Source organism: Bactrocera latifrons, unplaced genomic scaffold (assembly GCF_001853355.1).
Source record: "Bactrocera latifrons isolate USDA-ARS-PBARC rearing strain unplaced genomic scaffold, ASM185335v1 scaffold_464, whole genome shotgun sequence".
NCBI lineage: Eukaryota > Metazoa > Arthropoda > Insecta > Diptera > Tephritidae > Bactrocera > Bactrocera latifrons.
Genome location: NW_017537117.1, coordinates 31407 through 58793, shown reverse-complemented (window position 1 = coordinate 58793; position 27387 = coordinate 31407). Strand labels below are relative to the sequence as shown.

Genomic DNA, 27387 nt, shown 5'->3' with positions numbered 1-27387 from the left:
AACTCGATGAAAAAATATTTATGTGGAGACCAGTCCGAACGTGTCGTATGGCGCAGGGAAATGAATGTAAGTGATAGAACTCGGCGAAATCACCGACAAGAGTGAAGGAACTCGATGAAAAAATATTTGTGTGGAGACCTATCCGTAGGTGAATGAATGTGAGTGATAGCACTCAGCGAAATCAACGTCAAGAAGTGTGGCCGCAAGCCGATTTTCAACTTGCACTGTGGCGCGCATTTTACAGTCATGATCATATACCATTTCGGTAGCGAATGACGTGACAAATAAGTTTTGTTTTATACATTTTGCCATGAGATGCGTATTTCAGGCGCYAGGTAGACAATTTCACGATTTTAGGCGAATTTCCGAAATTTCAAGGCCGGAGTTGGGGTTGAAGATGCAATCCGATCTCAAAACAAAAAGTTGCATTGAAATCAGGAAGTACTAAGGCAACTTTTCCGCACTATTAGGAATCCCGAATCGAAAAAAGTCCGGAATCGACCCACCCTACCAGGCTATGGACATAGGCTACTTTTTTTTATCTCTTTATGGTAAAATTCAATACAATTCATAAATACTCTTCAAAATTGAACATGTTAGTTGCTAGCAAAGGGCGGACAACAACGTTATATTTAAACCTTTTATATTCTTTACAAATGTTAAATAAGATGAGAAAAATCTTACTATTGTAATACAGTCCACATAAATTAGATAAGGCAGAGCAATACAAATCATATATAAATAAACACACAAAAATTTATTTATGCATTTATATGCATCCATATATGAGGCACGTATGCATTAATATGTAATACGCCTGCACTCAAGAAATATTATAAACATATTTACTTAGGTTTTGGCAATTGATTACAAATGCACTTGTGCACTTGAACACAACCCAAACCATGCAACATTAATTATATGACAACACACACATGTTTTGTATTGTTTATTTGAAAACAACGCCATGTGGTGTGCCGTACATATACATATGTTAAATTAGATAACTTGTAACAGAAACAGTCAGAAACGTAGAATCGTGGCCCGTGTGAGCTGATACGACCTATCTTATGGGTGCGCCATGTAAGTGAACAGTGGCCCTTCTCTCTTTGCTGTAGGATGCCGTGGGAAGGGAGTAGCGTTTTTGACTGTTTCTGCTATAAGAACTCAAAAATAGTATATAAGGTTTACAATTTAAATATAAAATCATTTCTCAGCTTGAATAAGGTCATTCTTATCCCCCACCAGTCAAGTAATAAGAATTTCTTAAAAAGTCATGTTTTTAGGAATCATTTGATTATTTCATTTCCCACATCTATACTTAATATATAAAAGAAAGTTGTAATAGTTACACCATTTATAACTCTGAAAATAGGATGGGAGGTAGCTTAGAACCAGTGTAAGGGCATATGATACTTTTCATCTGTTTATAGTAAGATTCAATATAATTCATAAATATAAAAATTATATTTCAAATCTTAAGCATTTACTAAAAATTCATGTTAGAACATTTGAAAATTTTAGTAATTCAAAAATAGAAAGAAATAAGTAAAAATTTATTATCTATGAATGCATGGTATATGGGTTATACCGTTTGTGGTAGTTAATTTTTACATTAAGTAAAAATGAGTCAAAAGAATATATTTTGAGCTACACCGAAATGTGTACTCTTTATTTATACTCTTAAGCCTAACTTATTACATAGTTCCTACTTCTATTTATACTAACTAAGATGTTTACTTATTACTAGTTGAAAGTTTTTTTAGATACATATAATATTATTTGTTTAATTTTGTTTACATATGTATTGTTTGCTTATATACATTTGCTTTGTTTTAAGATAAGGTTGTTGTAGAATTCAAACTCAAACAAGTATCAATGTTTGTTTGTTTTTTTGTTGTAGTGATAGTGCATTTCATTTGTTCCAACTCAAGGTTGTTTTGATGTTGGTTACTATTAAAAGGAATACGTCCTTAATTTGCTCCTGAACCACATAGTTGTTTTAGAACAAACCCGTCAGATTTATTTAATATCACAACAAAAAATTGAATTGAAATTTACTAGGCTGACTGTCGATTAGACTCGGTTGATTTCACTGAGGCACAGCTAAAATTCAACAGTATTTCTCCACCAAAAAGCAATGTTATATTAACACACGAAATGCTTTTTGACTCATGTTTTTGTAAACTAGCACAAGTTACTTCACGCAAATGCTATATCTCCTTAACTAATAGTTATAATCTAAATAAAATGTTCAATCATAAGATAGGGTCATGCACCGGAATATTTAAAAAATAATAGCATTACACATAAATGAAAGACATGAAAGTAATAAAATGAAATTTTTTTTAAGTTGATATTGTTCAGAACTGAAATAGATACGCAGAATTTATTTTACAAAAGTTTAAATATTTCAATGGATAATCGATTGAAATAAAATTGTGTTGATATTCCAGTTTTTAATATACGACTTTAAACATACTGTAAAATCTTAGTACTAAAGTTAAATCTAGATTAAACCTCTTGTAGTTGGATATTAAATAACGACAAAAGTGCCTCGGACCTAGTGCAAATTCTGTTACGTGTTTTCTTTCTATTTTCACTAATTCATCTGCGACACACCGACCAGGGAACTGAATTAGGATCGATGCCTGGCAGTCAAACTTTTTGAGCGCTACGGTGACAGACAGGCTGAAAAGTTATCTGTTCAGAGTAGACCCAAAGGATGCTGAGGAAAGGAACTGATAGTAGGGCAGCAGCCCAGGACGTGCCTCAAACCACAGTCAAACGCCTAACGACTTATGAGAAAGAGCGTTTAGCAAGAGGAGAGATATCAAGCTACTATGGAAGTTCATCTGGTCTTATCGAGAAAAGCTAGTATTCAAGGCGACAATAGATCGCATGTCTCGGTCAAAGATTTCAGAGCTATCAGTCTCTCTGCTTTCTTATTGAAAACGTTAGATATACAGATTGATCTGTACTTTAGGGACAGTATTCCAAGTGTTGACTTTCAAGGGCACCACCTGCTTATTACAAAGGCTTGTTCAGTGGACACTGATTTATACACTTTTGTTATCTAGGTCCATTCACGGGCAGTCTGCAGTGGTGATGTTTACGATATCTTGGGGGCATTTAATTTCGTATTCCCGGAAGCGATCAGAGCTTTGAACATATTTGGAGTTGAATCGAACCAAATTACATAGTGCGAGGACACACCAGAAAGTCAATGGAACCACCCTCCAAGCATGAGTTCTTTTGTCACTTCTCTGGATCATGGGTGTCAATGATATTCTGGAAAAGCTTAAGAAAGTCAGCCCTACGTGTGATTGCGAACAATGTAGCTCTCATGGTTGGTTTTATACACAGGGACATAAAAAATCAGGATAAGTATCTGCCATCAAGTGGATCTTGTACCATAGCTCGAACCAGTTTGCAACTGTGACCACTAAAAAAGATTAGACGTACCAATGTCTAATCAAAAACCCTAATCACGTTTGGTTTCAAATTCTAAATGCATGATTTTGAAAGTTTCAGATTATTACAAATGCTGTAATTAGGCGAACAAATAATTGTTTGAAACCCATTCATTACGCTGCATATTTATTAGATCCAAGATCGCAAGGCATTAAATTAGAAGAAGAACACGAAGTGGATGAAATAGAGTTTATACACGACGTGGGCCAATCGCTCAATATTGACGTTGGTGGGTATTTAGCCAATTATAGAGCTAAACAAGGTTTATGGATCATTTATAAGGAAACATGTCGCCGAAATGAACCCGGTAATTTGGTGGAGGGGACTCTGCAGGTTCAAATCGCTGAGTAGGGTTGCAGTGCGTATTCTAACTGCTCCCTGTACTTCAGCAGCCACTGAACGATCTTTTAGCACTCATGCGCATATACATAGTCACAGACGAAATAGATTGACTATAGACAGGGCAGCAAAAATAGCTTTTATATCGTATAATTGGAACTTGTTACACAAACATAAAGTTGTTGACAATGACGATGATGACGAGCCGTTACTTACACCCAGGCAATTGTCAAGTCCGTTTGGTATCCCAATAAATGAAGAACGACCTTCAACATCTCATGAAAATACAAAATTAATAGAATTTAGCAATATTAATAATATATTTAATAATCATGACAGTGGCGATAGTCACTAAAAATTTTCAATTGTAAAAAAACACTTTTGTAACTTTTGTAAAGTGTAATAAATATTTGTTAGTAAGTATCTCTCGTTGTTTTATTTATTTTTTTTATCAAAGGTTCTTCCACCACCACAATGCGCAGAAAAAATCTTATAATAAAACAAGAAGACATCTTTTTGTTGTTATAATAAACTGCTGGTTTTAGTTTAGTTCCTGAATCAGGCTACACATTTTCACTTTTCGAACAACAGGCAACTACTAGTGCCCTATATACGCTATGCGCATCGCAAAGTACATATTTTTCGCTGCATTTGTTCTAAAAATAATAAAAAAAATGTTAATTTTTTTAAGATCGTGATAATTATGTGCTATAATGAAAATACCTGTCAATTGGGTTTTTTCCCACATAAATACCCATTTGGGAAAAACCTGAGTTTATTCCCGTTGGGTTTTTTTCCATTGCCTATCTCTAGTTCTGGGTGACCAATACAGGTTAGCTGAGTATCTCGCGAACGGTTCGTCCTACGGCCATGATCAGTTATACCATTTCGGTAGTAAATGACGTGACAAATAAGTTTTGTTTTATACATTTTGCCATGAGATGCGTATTTCAGGCGCTAAGTAGACAATTTCACGATTTTAGGCGAATTTTCCGAAATTTCAAGGCCTGAGTTGGGGTTGAAGATGCAATCCGATCTCAAAACAAAAAGTTGAATTGGAATCAGGAAGTACTAAGACAACTTTTCCGCACTATTAGAAATTCCGAATCGAAAAAGTCCGGAATCGCCCCACCCTATTAAGTATTAATATCTCGTATATACGGAACTTGCAAAAATCCTTCAGTTAAAAAAAAAAAATTTATTACTTTACTACTATTTTACTGCTCCCATCAAATTTCATATATAAACCCAACTTTGTGAATAGTTATATCTTACACCCATTCAAATTAAAATATTTTTATTAATAAACRTAGCCAGGGAAATATGATAAACTTTTCCGTTTCAATTGATGTTAAAATTGTTTAGAATTTTGCATAACTCACAGGTATGTAAAACTCTAACAACCAATACTATTTCACTGCTCGCAGCTGTAGATGTGAGGTTGTTTTTATTATTATAATTATTTTTTTTTGAACAAATGAAATACTCAAATGATTCATACAAACGTGAATTTTGAAAAAATACTTATTATTTTAAATATAATTTGTGTATATATGAGTTGTATTAAATTTTAACGTAAAGGGATAAAAAGTAGCCTATACCTTACCCTGGTTCTAAGCTACATCCCCACCAATTTTCAACTAAATCGGTTCAGCCGTTCTTGAGTTATAAATGGTGTAACTAACACAACTTTTTTATATAAATAAATATATTTCAAATCAATATCATGTTTTCAATATCCACGAAAATTCATTAGAATATTTTTTTTACTTAAAAAATAATAATATAACGTCACAGATGTACAGTAATTTTTGCTTATATACAAATTTATGTACATATACTTGTAGTATATATACATACGTACTATACTTATTGTTGTTAATGGACAAGACGGTTTTTTGAGGACACCATGTGGCACAGAAATTCGTAACAAAGTAAAAACAAAAAACAAAAGTAGAAGAATATCTAATAGAAATGATGTCAGTCCCAAATTCCCCGAGAGCGAAGTCCCGGGTTTAAACCAATTTTTAATGGAATTAGAAAGGACAGAGGATATTTGGTTTAAATAAAATATGTTCGGGTCATTCCATTTTAAATTTGCACTAAATATGTTCTTTGAAACAAAATATTGGACACCTATTTTTCTTTCGACTCAATATGAAAGGTTCGTTAGATTAACGGAAAGTAAGATACCTTACATACCATTAATCATATATAACAAGAAAAACCAACCTGCCAATTTTATCCATTTTAGGCACAGATTCGTAGCGTTATGAGAAAAATATGTCCACTCAATTTAATTACGATAACTGACATCGATATTTTCATCAAAAGCTCTGAGGTCGAAATTTCCGGTATCTGGGAATAGTTTTGTTTCAATTTGGACAATTTTTATTCATAATGTGGCACACCTCAAAGGCACTATTCACGCCAAGATTTCTCAGAATATATTAATTGGTGCTTGTACTATATACTGAAAAATAAAAAGATCAGATGATTCTTATGATGATGGAAAGTAGACGTGATTTGTATACGTTTTCGCTTATTTTCGCACTGTAACATTAGAATGTAAAAATTCTTATGTGTATCAAACTTGGTTGACATTGGTGATTCGGTAATGAGTTAAATGTCGAAGTGACACGCCCATCGTCTAATTTTGACAGCTGCTCTGTGTACATTTGGGTGATATAGTTGGAATGGTTTGAGAGATATATACATTAAACCTATTAGAGGGTGTGACCAAGCCCAATTTTTATAAATTTTTAAACCGCAAGGCCTCTCACTTTTGCAAATTACTATTTTGAACCTCAGTTTGCGGCTCAGCTATTGCAATATCAAAAGCCTATAACGATTATTGGCGTTTTGTGGACATGGTAGTAGTTCGAACTCGTTCTTTCCTTATTGCCAAGGAGCACGTGTACCAAGTTTCATTACATTACACCTTGCGCGGACGGACGAACAGATAGTCACTTGGAATTGAACTGATCTCGTCATTCTGATAATTTATTCAATAGAATTTTTTAGGGCTAAACATATCACATCGTATCATATTTCTTCTTCTCTTCTTTTGTTTTTCTTTAATAAATAATAAAAAAACTCACGCTATTACTTTCTAATCGGAAAGGCAAAATAAAAAGCTTACTCTTTAAGGCTTATTGGGAATTAAGTAAAGCGACAAATAAAAATCCAAACATTCCGATTATTTTGTGAGGAAATAATATAAATTGAAAAATAACTAGATTTTTAATTAGATTTTTTGTCCATTTCCTCATAGCTGCTACAGGACCTGGTTTTACGTGATACAATCAACAATTAAGGAAACAAAACTATTATAATGTCTGCAGCTACATGTTGCACAGGTATAGAAATAACTAGTCGGCATAATGTTTATGATTTTTTTCAGCTTTTCCACTAGATATACGTTTATTCGACCTTTGCTATACACATACAAGACACATTTATAAACAGGTTTTTATTTTTTTTTAAATTTTGAACTATTTTTATACCGCTTTTTATACTTTTGCAACGGCTACGGATTATAACCGGTTTGTTCACCTAAAGGTTGTATATATCAGCTAAAAATAATCGAATTAGAATTAGTGATATACATATACCATATAAACGATAAGGATGAGGAGACAAATAAATGGTACGAGTGTTCCTTTACAAAAAAGTGAGGACGAGTTCGTGATAAACGTAATCGGATCAGCGCAACGAACACAATACGCCATTATAAAACATCTATTCATCAGAGCCATTACGAAACACTAAATTAAGATATAAAACTTAATTTGGCTCTGAGGATTGCACTAACAAGGCTAAAAAATATATGAAAATTGTCGATCGACGTGGCACAGTCCACGTTTTGGTAAAAATCATAGAGACCCAATATAACTTACATACCTTGTGCACCTGAAGGTATTTCCTTGACTTTGATCTTTGCAAGTTGCAGAAGTGTTAAATGTGCGGTTATCCCCGAACTAAGTAAGGAAGATCTTGTTTTGTTATTGAAAAATGTACAGTAGTTTTTGATGGTCCATTGAAGGTAATTTAATATAGTTTATACAAAAATCGAATAAATGCAATGTACAACACATTGGAAACCTGACAACTAGTTACTTTTATAATTAGATACTTTTCTACGCAAACGCAAATGTTTAAAGGTACTTTTTTCAGACATGAAATTTTTAAAATGAATAATAATTATTTATCTGAAAATATAAAACAAATGTTTTACATGAACAAAAATATTTAATATAAATTTTGGATGGAATCACTCACATATTTACCGATTGTAAAAAAAAAAAAATATTGTGGTACACTGTTACTGGAAATGCATAGAAAACGTCGTTTTTAAATCTCTAAAAAATCAGACACATTTGGGGTTTTTTGGTTACCCTCACCATGACAAAGATGATCAGCGCGATAATAGTATTTGTGTACATTAGAGTGTTTTTTTTTAACTAATAAATTTTTTCAGTCCCTTAATGAAATTTCCTTGAAAATACCCTAATAATTTGAGCCCTTAATATTAACATTAATGGCTGGACCAAGCCATGTAAAGATTTTCCATTGAAAATATATGACAATCGTGATTTTTTATCTTTAAATTTATATAACTCAGAGCCACTTTATGGTATGGCCTTGACTTTAGACACTGATTTTTACAGGAATTTCGATTTTTTTTGTATATATCTCGTAAATGATAAGAGCTATGAAAAAATGCACATGACAAACTTGTAGGAAATTTTATTTGCTACAAAACAGGCCCGAGGTCAAAATCGCTATCATTAATACTTCTCGAGAAATTCTCCTTTTCAAGTATACCATCTATCTGTTGTCATTTAAGAGATATATACAAAACAAATCGAAATTCGTGAAAAAATCGGGTTTAGAGCCCCGTACAACCTCGCCGGTGTGAGTTTCGACTTTGCCGGAATGAGCACTTTGCTTTGTTTAGTCTGGGAATATTTTTGGGGGTATTTCCAAGGAAATTCCATGACGGGATTGAAAAAAATCAAAAAAAAAAAAAAAAAAAAAAAAAAAAAAAAAAAAAAAAATACTCTAGTGCACATACAAGCTTGTGTTTTAAACTAAACAGGACTTAAAAAACAAACAGAACAAATGGTTTTTTCGGCAAAATCAATTCACTTTGTTCAAAATAGTCTCCTTCCGCTTCAATATAGCTTTTGCACGGTCCAAAAGCATGTCAAACTAGTGTTTTAACTCATTGGCCGGTATGGCCGCCATCAGGTGAATATGGGGAGTGGTTAATAGTTAAAATGTGATTTTCTGTCAAATAATCGGTCACAAGCGTCGATCGATGAGACGATTCTGAGCAATTTTTGGTCATCAGTCGATTCGTGCCGAACAAACCGTGCACACACCTTTTGTAAGCCCAAATGTTCGGTCAAAATGCGATAAATCGATGTTTTGGAGATGTTCAATTCAATTTCCATGAATTTCAATGATGATTTCGGCTGATTTTTGATAAATTCACGCACAGTTTCGATTTCCGGTGATCACGGACTTTGATTTTCCCTCATGTTGATCGTCATTTATGTCCTCACGACTACTTTGAAAACGTTGAAACCACTCGTGCACGCTGCTACGGTATAGGCAATCATCTCCATAAACTTATTTCGGCAAAAGTTTTACCAATTTTAAAACTAAATTTAATGTTGGTTCTTTGTTCGAAGCTCACTTTCGCACTGATAACACAAACATACTGACACTTAAGGGGTTAGGTGGGTTTCAGAGGTACAAAAAAAAAGGTATTTTTAGATTTTTTTTTTAATACAAGCAATCATATATTTGAAAAATATGTTATATCATAGGTATATATTCGAACAATATCTAATGAAATTTTGATACAGAAATGTTGAAAATTCCGCCGTTGGGACCGCATTTCCCTGGACGTGGACAGCATAACTTATTATTGGTTCATATAAAATTAAAAAAACTAAGCATATTCTGTTACATATCTAAATCTGTTATATATCCAAGGAAATAAAATAATATTAAAATGGTCCTTCTCTTCTCGGAGTTTGAACAAAAAATCTCATTTTTGGTAAAATTTTCAGCATTTTTTGGTCAGAAAAATAAGTTGTAATGAAACAAGAAAAAATCCCTCGTTCAATAACTAGATAATATTATTTCAAAAACGTATACACAATACGAATTAAATCGGTCGATAAATTTTCGAGAAATCGTGTCCACCGACTTCAAAAACACAGTTTCGGGAAAAACGCGTTTATAGACAGGGCACTTAGCGCAGTTAGTCTTGAGTGCACAAGTTCTCCGAAATTATTACTCAGATCAACTTTAAAATTTAGGTCTATATTCTAGAGGTATTGTAGAATTTAATAAAGCAAACAAAAAACAAAATCGATTTTTGGAAATTTTCAACTTCACTGCCAATCAATCAAATGTCATGAAATTCTCACTGGACACTCGATAAAGATAGCAGATTCTAACGCAGTCGACATAGAGGTGGCACCACCAAGGGGCGCTAGATTCAAGAAGTCCTGTTTACTTTGGAATGCACCTTGTACAAGAAATTCAGCTATTTGATTTTCTCTTTTTAAAACTTGATAAATAATAAAGAGATTCAGTGCGGGTAAATCCGCGGGAAAAGCCAGTTAATTAATTATAAATTCAAACCTTAAGGGAGTTTTAGATCCATCTGAAAACTCTAGATCAATATCCAGTAATCCTTCTTGGTATTGGGCAGTTAGCTTATTTGTCACTGAAGTTTCTGCTGTATAACCGTTGTCAATCGTGCTGTCCGGTGAAATAGTTAATTGCAGTCCTGAAATCACTCGCACAATTAACCTTCTTATACTGACTTTGTCACTTCCTACTCGAATTTCTTTAGTTCCTATCACCCGTCCTGTTATGGGTGATAAAACCTAAATTGATTTTTATTTTTTATTGTTGTTAATGACTGGTTATATAACTGGTTATAGTTATTATACCTGAATATCTGTACGTCCCATCGATTTTCCTTGCAATATTTGTCCTTTTAATGTGGCTATTTTGGGATCGGACACCCTTAGAAGGGGTTGAACTAAATCGGTAACTCTTAGACCAGTTCGACGCGAAATAAAGTAACTTATTCTTCCAGAGTTCTAGAAAACAAAATATTACAATATTTTCATAAATTGTAAGACATTAAATATTTTAACACTTACTTGGTCAATTGCTAAAAATCTTGCAAAGACTTCTATTGGACTTTGTTGATATCGCGCTTTGCATATAATTTTATCTGCACTAGCATCATTTTTATATTGATTCCATCCCGTGGATCTTTTTTTACGATGCTGATTTTGTTTGTTTAAGCTAAAAAGTAGAATTGATTAATGTGTTAGAAAAACCAAATGAACTAAAAATGGTATTACAAAATACTGGTGTCGTCAATAACTTTCCATCCTTTTATTTGCGATAACCTAAAGTCCGACACGTAAACCTCTAATGGAAATTCTGGCATCCATACAGTAAACTTTGCTAACCCAGCATAGGATCCATACTTTACAATAACCGAGGCATTAGAGGAACCTCTGATTTCAGAGCCATCTACATAAACCGAACTGCACGAAGATGATACCTGAAATCAATTGATGAGTAGAAGTTAAAAAACTCTTAAACATTTGATAAATTAGTAGTGGTATATATAGCTATAACGACTGAAATGGAAAATTCCGACGATAGTCGGGTCTACGTAACCTAAACGGACCCGGATTTTTTATCCGGTCGAGAATTGTCAACTCGGTAGGATTCTACCGCTATAACAACAATAACGACTGACGTGGGACCAACGGTAGTTAGCAACCGTGTCTTAAGCTTATCCTTAGACAAGTCGGTCTGGTCTAGTCACCTTCATGTATAAGATCTAGAAAAATCCTATTATACAAGTATTGACAATTTTATTTAACATAGTTATGTTGCCAAAAAACCAAGACATTCGATATTCACAAAATCGGGCACCAGTGTAACAGTCACATTTTGACGAGCCTTATTTTCAGAAAGCATGGTCCAATTATGCTTCCAGTCCAAAAACCACCCCAAACAGTGACCCGTTGCATTTGTTTTTCAACAATCACATGTAAGTTCTCAGAACCGCAAAAGCGGCGATTAACAAACCCATCAAGTTAAAATGTGTTCCTCGATTATTATGATTTTGCTCGAAAAATCCTTACATTATTTTTGAATTATTGTTCAATAATGAAGATACGTTGTTATATCGTTTAACGCTCCACTTTTAAAGCCTAAATCTGAAACAACTATACAAGAATTGGGCAATATATTAGTGTAAAATCCATTTAAGCCATCTTCAAAAATGTATTGATCATAACTGTGTCTCTCAGTAATACAGATTTTACATCTACTGCTGTTGTATGGTATAAATGAGAACGCCTGTCAATCTGATATATGAAATATTCAAACTGAAGTAATTATTTATTAGAACAAAAACTTTAAGTAAAAAAGTTTTCTTTTTTGTAAGTTATTCAATTCGATTGTAACTGAAGAAGGTTATAGAAAATAAAACACGAAACTTTAAAAGAAGGTATAGTGGAGGTATTTTTTCAATACTTACCTTAATTACACTTTCGTCTTCAGCATAACAGGAACTCTGTAGCGTAACATCAGCTACTTTGCCCGCTTGTGAAACGATGAAGACTTTCATTGCTTGCGCTACTTGACGTCCGGTTAGTACCGCGGTATTGATTAATTCCCAGTTCTAAGTTTAATATGAGTGATTTAAAAATACATGTTTTTGTTTTCAAATAAAAAGCAAAGATTTTTTTTTGTTGTCCTAAATAAATTTTTTCACATTTGTCTGTGTTTACTTCGATGCCTCCTTATTTTTCAAAACATACCTGACATTACAAAGATTTCAGTTATTTTGTTTCATGTTTTTGTAAAGTAAAATGAAAATAACGATTTCAAAATAAACGAGAGCAAATCTTACAAAACCATTGATTGTTTCATTAACTGTGGACAGAATTAATACTATGAGCAAAAACTAGTAAGACTTTGTTCATAATTTTAAAATTCTTAATTTATTCTTCAACATCTTTGTTGTTCACCTCAAAGTAATTCCCCTTGGCCATAATACACTTATGTAAACGTTTTTCCCAACCCTCGAAACAGCTTTTAAAGTCAATTTTCGGAATAGCCTTCAATGCGGTCAGCGATTAAACTTTAATGTCTTCAATTGACTCAAAAAGGTTTTCTCGAAAAACTCACGCCCATAACTCTGCCTTTTTTTTTATACTCTCGCAACAAAGTTGCTAAAGAGAGTATTATAGTTTTGTTCACATAACGGTTATTTGTAAGTCCTAAAACTAAAATAGTCAGATATAGGGTTATATATACCAAAGTGATCAGGGTGACGAGTCGTTTCTTTTAGGCATTTCCATATACAGTTCAAAAATGGAAGAAATCAGATAATAACCACGCCCATCTCCCATACAAAGGTTATGTTGAAAATCACTAAAAGTGCGTTAACCGACTAACCAAAAACGTCAGAAACACTAAATTTTACGGAAGAAATGTCAGAAGGAAGCTGCATCCAGGCTTTTTTTAAAAATTGAAAATGGGCGTGGCGTCGCCCACTTATGGACCAAAAACCATATCTCAGGAAGTACTCAACCGATTTCAATGRAATTCGGTATATAATATTTTMTTAACACCCTGATGACATGTACCAAATATGGGTGAAATCGGTTCACAACCACGCCTGAAATCTCGATTATCTCTTTATCATGCGAGAGTATAAAATGTTCGGTGACACCCGAACTTAGCCCTTCCTTACTTGTTTCACAAATAACTTCGCGCAAACGACACATAACATTAAATAGTATTCATTGTTGACAGTTAGGCCGGTTGAAAGGAATTCGGAGTGCACCAGACCTCTATAATCGAAGAAAACTTGGAACATAACCTTGATTTTTGACCTGGTTTGACGTGGTTTTTTTTTGCTTCAACTCACATTTACCACGATATTCGGCCGATTGATCGTCTGTTTTCAGATCGATTATCACCGAAGGCGTTTTCCAACATTCTGAACATTTTGGCGTCAGAAATTTTATTCCGCACACACAGTTAAATATAACTCCTTTTTTGTATAATTTCACTCAACGTAAAAATCACGAATGCATTTATGTACTTCGGAAAGACAAACGTATACTAAAACTAATGAATAGTTTGATGTGACATTTGGCACAGATGTTACTGAGAGTCATATCATTCTAGAAAAAAATATTTTGACGAATAGGTTTTCGGCCAAATTTTTTTTCCAAATTTTAATCGCCGAAAATCGTTTAATTGTTTTTCAAAATATTCTCCATTAACATCTATATACTTTTGCTTGAGTTCGATAAAATAAGTTATTTGATCCCAAGTCCGAAATATACCGTGATTGACTCATCAAGTTTTGAGTATTCGAAAATGTCGATGAGTGCGAGTTTACATTGTCGTAGTGAAGAGTGATCCGTCTTCGACAGTTGCTTTCCTGATTTTATGAAAGACAACTGGCAAACAGATGGTTATGTATCACTCAGAATTTATTGTTATGCGCTGTTCTAGTGGATAGTGCTTTGTATGTGAACAACTTTTGTTGGCTTCGGTCATCATGAAATATTCATGCAGCCAATTGATCTTTATTTTCGGGCGCATACGCATAAATTCACATTTCATCATCTCTCACGATTTCATATCCGTTTTTCGAAGCACAGTTATAATATTTTTTAACATTTCTCTCTACCAATCGACACGAACCTTTTTTTTTGACAAATTGTGTGAGATCCCAAGGAAAAAACAATTACAATAAAACGTGCATGAAAAGTGAATATTTCCTAGTTGTGAGTTGCTAGAGCAACACTAGGGTTGCCAAATCTCGAAATATAAATGACAACCTACGTATCAAAAAAATCAGTATTATATCTATGGCAAGAAAAGCACTGTAGGCCAGAGTAATTTAATTACGCCTAATTATTTCATTATTTCACGGCCAAGCTGTCAACTGGAGAGTTTAATTCAATTATAATTACCTTGATTCGGTTGTATTAATATCAAAAAAAAAAAACTTCTGACTACTTAAGCTCCTACTACAAGCGATGTATCATCGTATACAAATTGAGTGACAGTGTTTTCAAAGATGTTTACTGCATTGCTTAATTTAAAATTAAAAATATTAAATAATATACAATTGACTATAAGGCAATATAAAATGTTATGCTTTTTCAATGGTTCAATATACTAAAATATCTACTACTTAAAATTTTGTAAATGCAGACAAATTTAACTACCTTAGCCATTCAATATACATTAAAATTTTGTAAATGCAGACAAATTTAATTACCTTAGCCATCGGTAAGACTGCTTGTATATCATCCTTGTTGATTTCTAATTTCGTTGTTAACCTTTTCTTGGATTCATCAGCCACTATACTAGCCGAAATTTGGTTTTTCGATTTGTCAGATTTATACACATAAGAAACATACCAAACTATTTTTCCACCATCCAATACATCTACTACTGCGTCACCAAGTTCAAGTAGCCAAGAGAATACTTCAACGGAACTGCAAATATTACGAAAGTGTGGTAAGTATGTGTCTAATAGCAAATACATTTGATGACAACAATTTATCAACTTTTTAAACTTATCACATATGTATATACTGTGATTAAAAGGTGAATTTTGTCCATTTCATCTCTTCAAAGTAATCCCCTCCCGCTGCATTAGTAGGCGTGCTTTATTTAACCATCACAAGCTAATAGCTAAATCATGGACAAATAAAACGCACCCAAAAACCGAACCTTTTATACTCTTGCAACTTGCAAAAATCAAAACCAGTAAAATACTTTAAGGTGTTAACCAATCCTGATATTAATTATATAGAGGCTAGGCCACGTTTTCGCTCAAATTTATCTATTTTATGCACAAAATACACCCTTATAAATAAAACATACCCTCTTATCTTATCATTGGGATAACTCACATATTGCCCGATATATGCAGTACAAAGTCACCCGGAAGTTCGAAGTTTTTTATATTAAGTGTATGGGGGCTAAAGGAAATATTGGTCCGATTCAACCCATTTTGCGGATATACCATTATAAGAAAAAGATCATCCCTTAATTCATTTATATATGTCACACATTGACCGATATTTTCGATCAAAAGTCAACTACAGGTACTGGGTCCACATTTTCGGTACCTAGGGTTTTGAACAGAATAAATTTTATCCACAGGTGCCCCTTGCTACTGTGATCCCCTATGCCAAATTACAGTTTTATATTTTAATTAAGTGCTCAGTTATGGCGCTTCATACGTTTTTGGTTAATGGAAGTTTGTGGGCGTGGTCAAATTACGCAAGAGTATAAAAATTGGGAAATTGTACAATAGTTTGCTACACAAGATTATATTAGTGCATTGCATTGGACGATGGAACATATGTAAAAATGGACTCACATTACTAGGGCACAATTCTACACGAAACTGCACGATAGTGTTAATAATGGAAATAGAAATTTTAATACAATGCACCGGATCAAAAATTCATTAAATGGACTTCGAATTACTTCCGTATCCACCGTATTGTCTAGGTTTAATTTTTCAAAAGAATGCTCGCTGGGAAGAAATTTCCGCCGAATGAAGGACAAACCGTACTTCGAAAATGGTATCGAAAAGTTGTAAGGTCGTTATAATTAATATATTAGTTCCCTTGAAGATAACTATGCTAATTAAAAAATCCAAGCAAAAAGAGTGCTGAATCAATTAAGCCGAGTTTTAAAACGATAATCGCAATAATTTTGCCTTTATTTAAGTTTTAATGGATGATGGAGCCATGTGTAAACGCAAATGAGGAAAGTTCCGGGTAGCCAAAGAACAAATGTTTGAAGGCGAGCTAAAATGAAAGCTAAAGTGAAAGGCCAAACATCTCTTCCACGTAAAAAACGCCTCAATGAATAGTAAAAAAAAAACAACCTAGGGTCAGAGATCGCCTTTTGATGACGACCCTTCAAACGTGTTAAGGATTACGATTTGAAAACATGCATCTGAAATGTAAGGTCCTTTAATTGGGAAGGTGTAGCAACCACCTCTGTGCAGCAAAAAACGCATGTCAACAAACACAAGGAAGGTTCGAAAAGCTGCAATCACAATAGATAACCGAACGATCAGGCTCATCAACAACTCGGTATAAGGGAACTGTGGTGCGGAATTTCAAGCTCCTTATGTACAGCAGCAACCGAAACCATTTTTTTCGAGAAGGCAAAAGAACGGTTGATACGATGAGGGGCATCATGTTACAATGCCTACTACAACACGTGCGGTATGTGATAGCTGCCGAGAGTTGAAGATATAAGCGAAACGCATTTGCAGACAAAAAAGAGAGAGGCCGAAATGGGGGAGTATGATGAGCTTGACAAGGTGGTCGACAGTGCTCGAAAAGCTCTACGAAAAGATGCGATGACTAACAAAAGGTTTCAAGACCGGAACAACACGGAGGTTGTACAAGAGACCAAAAGAGATAATCTAGTGAGCATCAAAATTTATGGAGGGAGCACTTCTTCAGCCTGCTGAATGGCAGTGATATAACGCCAGGAGCAAGCGAACCCTATTCCCAAATCGATGACGATGGGGCTGACGTCCATTGCTTCACTTTGATAAAGTTCGAATAGCAATTACCTGTCCGAACAACAAAGCGGCACAAGTCGATGGATTGCCTGCCGAGCTTTTCAAACACGGTGGCGATTACCTCTCCGAGCCGTTCGATTCCAAACGGAGTTTTAGACAAGGCGACCTTTTGTGTGACTTTTTCAATCTGCTCTTGGAGGAAATAATTCGAGCTGCAGAACTTAATCGCGCAGGTACAATCTTCGATAAGAGTGCAAAGCTGCTGGCATATGCCGATGATATTGATATCATTGGCTACAACACTCGCGCCGTTAGTTATACTTTCTCTAGACTGGATAAGGAAACGAAGCAGATGGATCTGACAGAAAACGAGGGCAAGACGAAATACCCCGTCATCAAACAAACAGTCGTCATACTCGCGACGTCACTTTTGATAATCATAACTTCGAAGTTGTAGATAATTTCTTATACTTAGGAACCAGCATCAACACCAACAACAACGTCAGACTCAAATCCAACTCAGGATATCTCTTGCCAACAAGTGCTACTTCGGACTAAGTAGGCAATTGAGAAGTAAAGTCCTCTCTCGATGAACAAATACAAAACTCTATAAGTCACTCATTATTTCCGTGCTGCTATATGGTGCAGAGGCATGGACGATGACAACATCTGATGAGTCGACTTTGCGAGTTTTCGAGAGAAAAGATTTGCGAACGATGAACTGTATGAGATATATATTAAAAGACAGCGGCTACGCCGGGGGAAGCAGAGAAAGACCTCCATTCCGTCGGAAGGACCAGGTGGAGAAGGACCTGGCTTCGCTTGGAATCTGCAATTGGCGCCAACTTGCGAAAAGAAGAAACGAGTGGCGCACTGTTGTTAACTCGGCTCTTTTATAAGAGTCTACAGTACGAGAATGATATTGATATCATTGGTCTCAACATCTGCTCTGTGAGTTCTGCTTTCTCCAGACTAAATACGGAAGGGAGGCAATTATTTTGGTATTGAACGAGGGTAAGACGAAATAACCTGTCATCTAACAAACAGTCGACGTACTTGCAACTTAGCTTTTAATTCACTATTGAGCCACAATTTTAAAGAGTAAGTACTAATACCAACAACAATGTCAGCATCGAAATCAAACGCAGAATAACTCTTCCCAACAGGTGCTACTTCGGACTGAGTAGGCAATTGAGAAGTTAAGTTCTCTTTCGACGAACAAAAGTCTATAAGTCACTCATCATTTCCGTCATGATAAATGGGGCAGTGGCATGGAGGAAGACAATTTCTGATAAGTCGACGTTACCAGTTTTCGAGAGAAGGTTTTGCGGAAGATTTATGGTCCTTTGCTTATTGGCAACGGCAAATATCCCATTCGATGAAACTATGAGCTGTACGAGTTATACGACGACATTGACATAGTGCAGCGAATTAAGAGACAGGTCACGTCATCCGTATAGACTTATGGTCAACATAATCAGCCTACTGAGCGTAGTTTTCGCAATACCATCACCCATCTTGAGACCCAGGATTCATTATTGGATAATATTTGACCGAATAGACCACGTGCGGTAGAATTTTGAAGAGTAAAAGCGTTTAAAATACCAAATGCCAATTAGATTTGAAGTTCCTATGTTTTTTGTTTAATAAATGCATCACCCTATATTAGGTATATCACAAACATTTCGTTCAAATTGTTGGGATATGGAGTTTGGAGTTTTTAGCCCTTTGCGACCGTATGGCTGCTCTCAGCCACCAAAGCTTTTTTTACCGTTGCCGATTCGTTTACATCGAATGTAATATTTTATAAGTGGACTTTAACTTAGATTTGGCGAGTTCAATTCTTAAAATATTTCAAAATAATAACCTAATAAAATTGCAAAAAAAATTTTTTTTGTTGCCACATTTTATGTTTGCCGGAAAGTTGGCGGAACAACTTGTTGTTGATTTTCATAATGAAATATTTTTCTCTCAGTTAATTATTGTTTAGTCCAGTGCTCATCAAAATGAACCCAAATTTTTTCTGTATCGTATGATATATGACTCAAAAATGCCTCCTAAAAAATCACTCAGCCGCAGCGTACTTGCGCCGTTTGTAAAATTGTCGCTAATTCACCAAATGTCATGTGCGCAAATTGCCGTACATGGACTCATTCCAAGTGTGCGAAACTTAATAGAGCGGAATTCACCGAGCTAGCAAATAAAATAAAACATCAAGGTTATCAATGGAAATGTGAAACATGCCGTTTGGAGGTTAGTATCGTCACTCAGGATGAAAGTGATGACGATGGTAACATCACCATGCTTAAACTTAAACGTCTGCCAATATTCAAAGTTCACAACATCTTTTGAGAGTAAATTCAACAGTTTCAAGACAGCAATATCAGAATGTGAGGGGACTACGTACCAAGCTCGGCAGTTTTCTGACAACAGCAGCGATTAGCAGTATTGATGCCTTCTGCATCACTGAGTCATGGCTTCACCCAGCTATCCATGATGGGGAAGTTATAGATGACTCATTCAATATTTACAGAAAGGATAGAAACAATATCACAAGTGATAGTGAACGGGGTGGGGTTGTTTTCATCGCAATAAAGAAGTTTGTGCACGCTGAATGTATTCCAGTCATTGATGATAGTATTGAACACATCTACGTAAAAATCAAGTGCAATAGTTCAGATATCATAGAGTATCAGTTTCTCGATACCCTCCAGTACTTGTAAGTAAACAAAAATACCAACTTCCTCATCACGGAGGATTTCAACCTTTAAAGTAGCTCGCCTCATAAAGACCGTGAAAATTTACTCTATGAAGGCTTCTCTCTGTTAGAATGCCGCCAATTTCATAACATTCAAGCCGACAATCATAATTTACTTGGTCTTTGTTTCCGTAATCAGCATATACACGTTGACCACACGCAGGCAATTACCACAATGGGTCGATACCATCCAGCCCTTGGTATCACGATTGAACTCCAGCTCAGCCTCAAACCAGTAACTTTACCTTTCCATGATTTCAAAAGTGCTGACTATGAGAACCTTAATGCATTTTATCTAAACGTCGATTGGTCGAGCCTGTATTCATCCTCTACCCTAGACAGCAAAGTTTTAGTCTTCTATGATATTATTCAAAGAGGTGTATCCACCTATGTGTCTGTCCGTTCACAAAACAACAACTTTCCGTACTGGTTTTCAAGCGAATTAAAACACAAAACGATACTTAAAAAGGAAGCCCATACTACCTACAAGAAGTGCAATTGCAAAAAGAATTATAGAAAGTTTAGCGAACTCAGGAGAGAATGTAAAATTCTCAATAAACAATGCTACAAGAATTACATAGATAAAATTGAACAAGTACAGGATGACGCTAATGTGTTCTGGAAATTTGTTAAACATAAAAAAAGAGGTAATGGTGACATCCCATCCACCATGTCCTGGGATAATCTTACGGCAGACTCAGGTATCGATATTAGCAATATGTTCGCATCCTTTTTCAATAGTGTGTACAACCAAAATTCTCACCAGTGTTCACCGTCAAATGAAGTAGTACCAGCTCCGACTGTCACCATGGATGAATTTGGAGTTAACATCAATGACGTCCATAAAATGTTGTCGACACTGAACTTGAAGAAAGGTGTTGGTACGGACGGCTTACCAAATACTTTTCTTAAAAACTGTGCAGACAGCCTCAGCGAGCATATCACACACTTATTCAGTTACTCACTACGAAATGGTGTCTTCCCAACTAAATGGAAATCATCCTATATCTGTCCGATTCATAAGAAGGACCCAAAGTCTGAGGTCGTTAACTGTAGGCCAGTTTGCATCCAATCAACTTTGGCCAAGCTTTTCGAGAAGATAGTTCTCCCACAACTCAGAGCATTCTTCACAAATGTTATCACCAACAAGCAGCGTGGTTTCGTCGGCGGAAGGTCGACTTCCTCTAACTTGTTTATCTACGTAAATTATCTACTAGATGCACTAAACAATGACCACTCAGCTCACACCGATTTCATAATGTAACCTTAGGAGTACCTCAGGGGCCTTCTCTCTTTAATATCTTCGTAAACGATATTGGCGATAACTTTCAATCAGAATTTTTGCTGTATGCAGACGATTTGAAGATCTTCAGAATGATAACCAGTGAGCAAGACCTTCGAGTTCTTCAGAATAACATAGACAAGCTTTCGTTGTAGTGCCGATTAAACAAATTGGACTTGAATGACAGAAAATGTGTTACTGTCTCCTACTCACGGTCACATATCAAAAAACCAGCTAATTATTATCTAAATGATGAATTGTTAAGTGAACTGGATCATGTAAATGACCTGGGTATCATCACAGACAATCAACTGACGTTTAACAAGCATATTGAGAAGATCACTCTCCAGGCTTTTAAAGTTCTGGGCTTCATTACTAGAACTAGTAAGGATTTCATGAATACCATCTCACTGTTACGCCTTTATTCATCAATGGTTCTGCCAATTTTAGAATATGGCTCTGTAATTTGGACGCCTTATACCGATGCAGCCTCTAGTCGTATTGAAAAAATACAATCAAAGCTATGTAAATGTCTTGGCTATCGATATGGTATTAATGGTGGCTACAACACAATGTCTGATGTCTAAAAAAACTATAACATCAACAGCTTGCAAGAACGTCGTCAAATAGCTGACATGATAGTTTACTTCAAAGTCATGAATGGCCTTATCGATGCGCCAGACATCATCAGCAGTTTCGAATTTGTCTCTCACTGAGACGTAACCGTCTCCTGAAGACTATGAAAACTACCAAGAGCTACGTTTTCAATGGTCCTCACACCATCTGGCCAGGCTCGTCAACTCATTGCATAGTGATGTGGACTTCTATAGCGGATCGCTCAGCGCCTTCATCCCGGATATCAAATCACGTCTACTGCAATATCCCTAGTCTCACCATTTCCACTTTCTCCTTCTAATTTGCTATAATTTGCTATTCTTACAATTTTTGTTCAATTTATAGTTTTATTTATACTAGTATTAATCCCTCCCTTTTAATTACATAAAAAACATTATATAATTTTGGCGTATGTATACTTAAATAAATAAATGACATGCATCTTAAGTTTTGAAAGGAATTAATAAATTTTATTTTTTCTTTACAATCTTGCATACTGTGTATTACTGTTTTTTCAACGAAAATTAATTCCGACCAGCATGACACCCATATATAAAATTAATACGGTCGCAAAGGGTTAATCCTACATCTCTGCTGTAAAATGTAATGTTTTTCAAGTTTCGTTTTAATTTTCGATTAAAACATTGTGTGGATGTGAAATAATCGGAAATTGCCCATCTCTAATATCATATAGATAAATCATAAATATCTCAGTTGATTTTAGGTAGGAAAAACCCGTTATATTATACTATATGTACTATGTGCGTGAGTTCCGTAGAAAATAATAAAATGTTTGGAAAATTAAATATGTAGTATAAATAATGGAAACAAACATTTTATAAAACATATAGTTTAAAATAATATTTAAATCACATTAGTTTTATCACCTTGTTTCGATACTTGTATTATTCATGTCATTGGCAATTTCTGCAGATACTTTGGATTCTTTTCTATAAGCAGTAACTCGAGCAGTAGTGTGCTTGGGATTTTCCTTTTCAATTGATATACTCCACAAGTCGGTAGATATTGTAGCACCCAAAATTTTTACACCCGCTTTTACGCGCGCTTTTATAGTAAATGCGGACACTGTAAAATCTTGTGTTTGATGAAAAACTACTGGCACATACATTTTTGACATTGGATACAAAGCATTTTGCGGTAAAAGAAACGTCAGTTGTTCATCAATACGAATTTCTTTAAATTGCACCGAAGCAGCGACAAGTGGAACATGAGCAAATGTTGTCAATGGTTGGATTTGGACTTTAGGCTCACATTGTTCAGAGTTGCGTGGCGAAGGTTCAAATACGCTATATGAAGCTTGCATCACTCTGTGCGGCAGTTTCTGTAAAGTACTGCTACTCCCCATGACTAATGGATTTCCAGGCCACCATATTGAAGGAATGATTACCTAAAATTATACACAATTAGTTAAGAATGCAATAACAGTTTAAAGGGTGCAGGAAGATAATACATTTTGAGTTGCCATTATTATAAAAATATAAAGAAAATGTTGCAACTAGAACACATAAAATATTATCTGATTTTTAACGGAAAAACTGTAAGCCACTTTGCAGAATATAAAATATATAAGTATTATTGTTTAAATTATGATACTTGCTCAATTTTGTCACTTAGATAAAAACAATGATTATATACTAGTAGGCCAGTCAAGAAAATATATTTTTTCTTAGATGGAAATAAGGTAAATTATTCTATCTATTAATTAAAGCAATAGCCAAAATAGATAAACTGACTTATACCATTATTACGGTTTTTAACTACTAAGGAACCCACATACAAAGTTTCATATCTCAATTTTACTCAAGCTACAGCATGCCTCGATGAACGGACGGACGGACGGACAGACAGACAGTCACCCGGATTTCAACTTTTCTCGTCACCCTGATCACTTATATGTATATATGTTAATATCATCTACATATCTCGATTAGTTTCAAGTGATACGTACAACCGTTGGGTTAACAAAACTATAATACATACTCTGTAGCAACTGGTGGCAAGAGTATAAAAGCTGAAGTTTGACAAAACGTGAACCGAATTTTTTTTTTTTTTTTGACTATTGAGTTGAAAACCATAATACCGAATTTCTGAACTTCAACCAAAATATACTTAAGGGGCCTCAATTCGGTGCTACTTCATAAAATAAGAACACTTAATATTTTGATTGAGCAAATAAAACAATATTATCTTTAAAATTACTTAGTTTTAGTTTTTATTCGTATTTCATTTAATTTAAGAGTGCAGGATGTAATGCGTATTAAATTCGTGACAAATTGCATAAATTTTACCATTTAAAACTCGATTCAGTTGAATTGACATTAAGCAACTTCTTGCCAACATAAGCAAGTAAAGATTTCACAGAAAGTAAACAGCTCACAGGTTTGAAACAAAAATTTAAGACAATAATTTTTCGCGAAATGGTAAATAAATATTAAATTCAATTAGTTTGTATTAATATTTATTATTGAGAAAAGATTTGTACCAAAATTGTTCTAACGTATATGAAAATGATTTTGTATGTTAATTACTCGAATATATTGGAACAAGCAAGGAAAGTGAAAATTGTAGTGACAGCTCAATGTTTTTTTCTTATGATGTCAGTTTATATACGAAAGTTATTTCCCCTTTAATGAGCGGCCTTGCGTATTGAAGCTGCTGTACCTTCTTTATTGAGCCTATTTAATTTTCCAATTTATTTATATTGTTATCATAATAAAACGATGAAGATGATTTTTTCGTTGTGAAGCAGGCTTTATAAATTATGGAACGCGGTATTTGTGCGAAAGAGGAACAAAACCCTTCTTCGATAGTTCATTTCCGGAAGTAATTAACTGTATTAATTTATCATGTTCGTATCATTTTCGACAGTACCTTAGTTTTATTTATATGTACATCGCTTAATTTTAGGACTTTTCACTACATGTTCAACAAGTTTTTCCAACTGCTGCTTTTAATATTTTTACGAAATTCTTCAATCGTTTTCATTTTCAACTAATATTTTTTGAAACTAACTGCAGGAAAGTTCAATTTCTACTGCTAGGTAACAACCGTAATACCACAAAGTCCCCTTTAACTGTAATTTTTTCGACGGATAGAGTTGTTATAGATTATACCAAATTTCACAACTTCAGTTGAAGTTGTGAACCTTAAAAGGGGCATTAAGGTTGTAGTTCGTCAATGATATAAGCTAAAAATTAACATATTATTTTCAAAAACATAATTTCAAACAAAAAAACTTAGAACATGCTCTAAAATAGATTTTTCTAAATTTTTTAAATGACAAATGCCTAATATATCCCAAAAATAAATTTTACAAACATGATAAAGGCCTCAAAGAACGCTTCCAATTCTAGCCATTGGGTGTACATATATTATTTGTGCAGTTTACCAAGAGATGGCGTACCTGTCTTATGCGTTGGAAAGTCATAAAAAATAAGCTCTACAAAACACCTTATAGGCTGCTGCATATAAAGTTTTAAAGTGTTTGATGAAAAGTTTTTATATACACCTCTAAAAGCCCCTTTTTATTATCAAATTAATGTTTGGACGTGACATTAGTTTCAAACACTAAAAAGCAGGCGTGATAACGAGTATATTGACAAAATTCTACACAATAAATTTTCGTACAAAATTTTTCTTGCTTATTAATTAAATTTTATGGACTTACCTCTGCAACACAAACATTGTCTTCACCTTCAGGCATGCAACGACCTTTTAACGGAATTTGATTGCTCAACGAAATGTGCAGCAATACGCATATCTTTTGCCTTTGAAGGTGACCACCTGGATCTGTACCAGCATGGAAAAGAACCCGCACTACTGGTGAGTCACGCGAAACTGCGGGTTTTATTAAGTGGGCTGATATATCCAAATGCATATTAGTTTGCTGCAATTCAATAAGTGCCGCTGTGGTGTTCTGCAAATAAATACAAATTGAAAAACGTTTATTTTAATCAATACGCATTTATGTCACATAATATAATATTACGCAACTTTTTCTAGGAATAAGAGCAAACATACACTACAAAGTACTGCATGAGTGCCTAATTTTCTTACTCAAAGTATACTTTCTTCCAAAGCAGTGGCGGAGGCCACTGACACTCATATAGATGTAAATGGTCTACCAACAAGAATGACGTGATGTTAAAATGAATTAAAACACTCAAATTCGGACTAGGTTTTGTTTTGTTGTGCATATTACTTTTTACCGTTTATAATTTGAACAAAATGTCGGCTCAATGGCCACCTCCGTTTGCATATCTCAACTTATGATGATGACCCGGTGCAGCATTTCAGCTATACTATTTAATCATTGACTGAACCATTCCTCGAAATTAACGAGTCGCCAAAGTTTACGCGCAATGTCTCCATGTTTAGAAGTGAAGCATGGGGCGCCGCACCGTCTTGGAAATATAGAGCGTCCGCTTCTATTTCATCAATTTCCGGGAAAAAAGAAGTCGGTCAATAACATTTTCTGCGTCATTTCGAAAGAAACAAGGCCTGATGCCGCCATACCACAATCTGCGCCAAACAGTTAATTTTGGGGATGCAATTGTGCTTTTCTGAACATCAATAGAAACAATTTTGATCGTTTCCAAAGCCATTAAGCCAGAAATGGGCTTGAGATAATTCCCTTCACGACGGGTCTTTTCCTTTCACGGTAAGGTGCCACAGTATCGTAGAAATTATAATCATATTTGACGTTTGTAATTTTGCCTTGTCTTGTATGATAACTGCAGAGGTACACCAAAACAAAGAAATACAAAATATCTATTATAATAAAATGAGTCCCAAAATGTGTTGCTAAGCGCATAACTCAACACCCCTGGACCGGTTTGGCCTTTTCTTTTTTTTAAATGTTCGTTGAGGTTCAAAGATGGTTTTTACGACGCGAAAAATTCGAATAATTGCTGGAAAACCCCTAAAAGCAGCACTTTTCTTGAAAGTTTTTAGTAACGCTAAGGCTGGAGAAAGTCTGCACCAATCTTGATAAAAGTTTCAGAGGTTGTTCGTTGTGTATCGGGAAAAGTTTAGAAATAAAAAAAAATTTTATGCTTTTATGAGGAAAAGTCGGGGGGAATGTTTAGTATCGCGCCGGTTAAGTATCGTTTATGGAGAAAAACAGGGTCGGGCTATCCCCCCTCCCGACCCCTTATTGGAAAGAGGAAGGATCGAACTTTTTAATAAACCCCCCCTCGATCCCCTAGATCGCCTATGGACCTGTAGGGAGGCCTTTGAAAATGACCAAAAATC

At 34.8% G+C, this 27387-nt stretch overlaps 1 protein-coding gene across 3 annotated transcripts in view; it reads right to left on the bottom strand.

Moving 5' to 3' along the window:
* Positions 1-27387, bottom strand: part of LOC108973170 (transmembrane protein 132C) — an 85195-nt gene that overhangs the window by 26665 nt on the left and 31143 nt on the right. For all 3 annotated transcript variants that reach the window (XM_018940234.1, XM_018940236.1, XM_018940235.1), the window contains exons 3-10: positions 25802-26050; positions 23001-23521; positions 15179-15398; positions 12410-12553; positions 11214-11419; positions 11007-11154; positions 10791-10943; positions 10477-10724 (exon numbers count right to left, since the gene is read on the bottom strand). In XM_018940234.1, the coding sequence (XP_018795779.1) occupies positions 10477-10724; positions 10791-10943; positions 11007-11154; positions 11214-11419; positions 12410-12553; positions 15179-15398; positions 23001-23521; positions 25802-26050 (1889 nt within the window). The remainder of the gene's footprint in view (positions 1-10476; positions 10725-10790; positions 10944-11006; positions 11155-11213; positions 11420-12409; positions 12554-15178; positions 15399-23000; positions 23522-25801; positions 26051-27387) is intronic.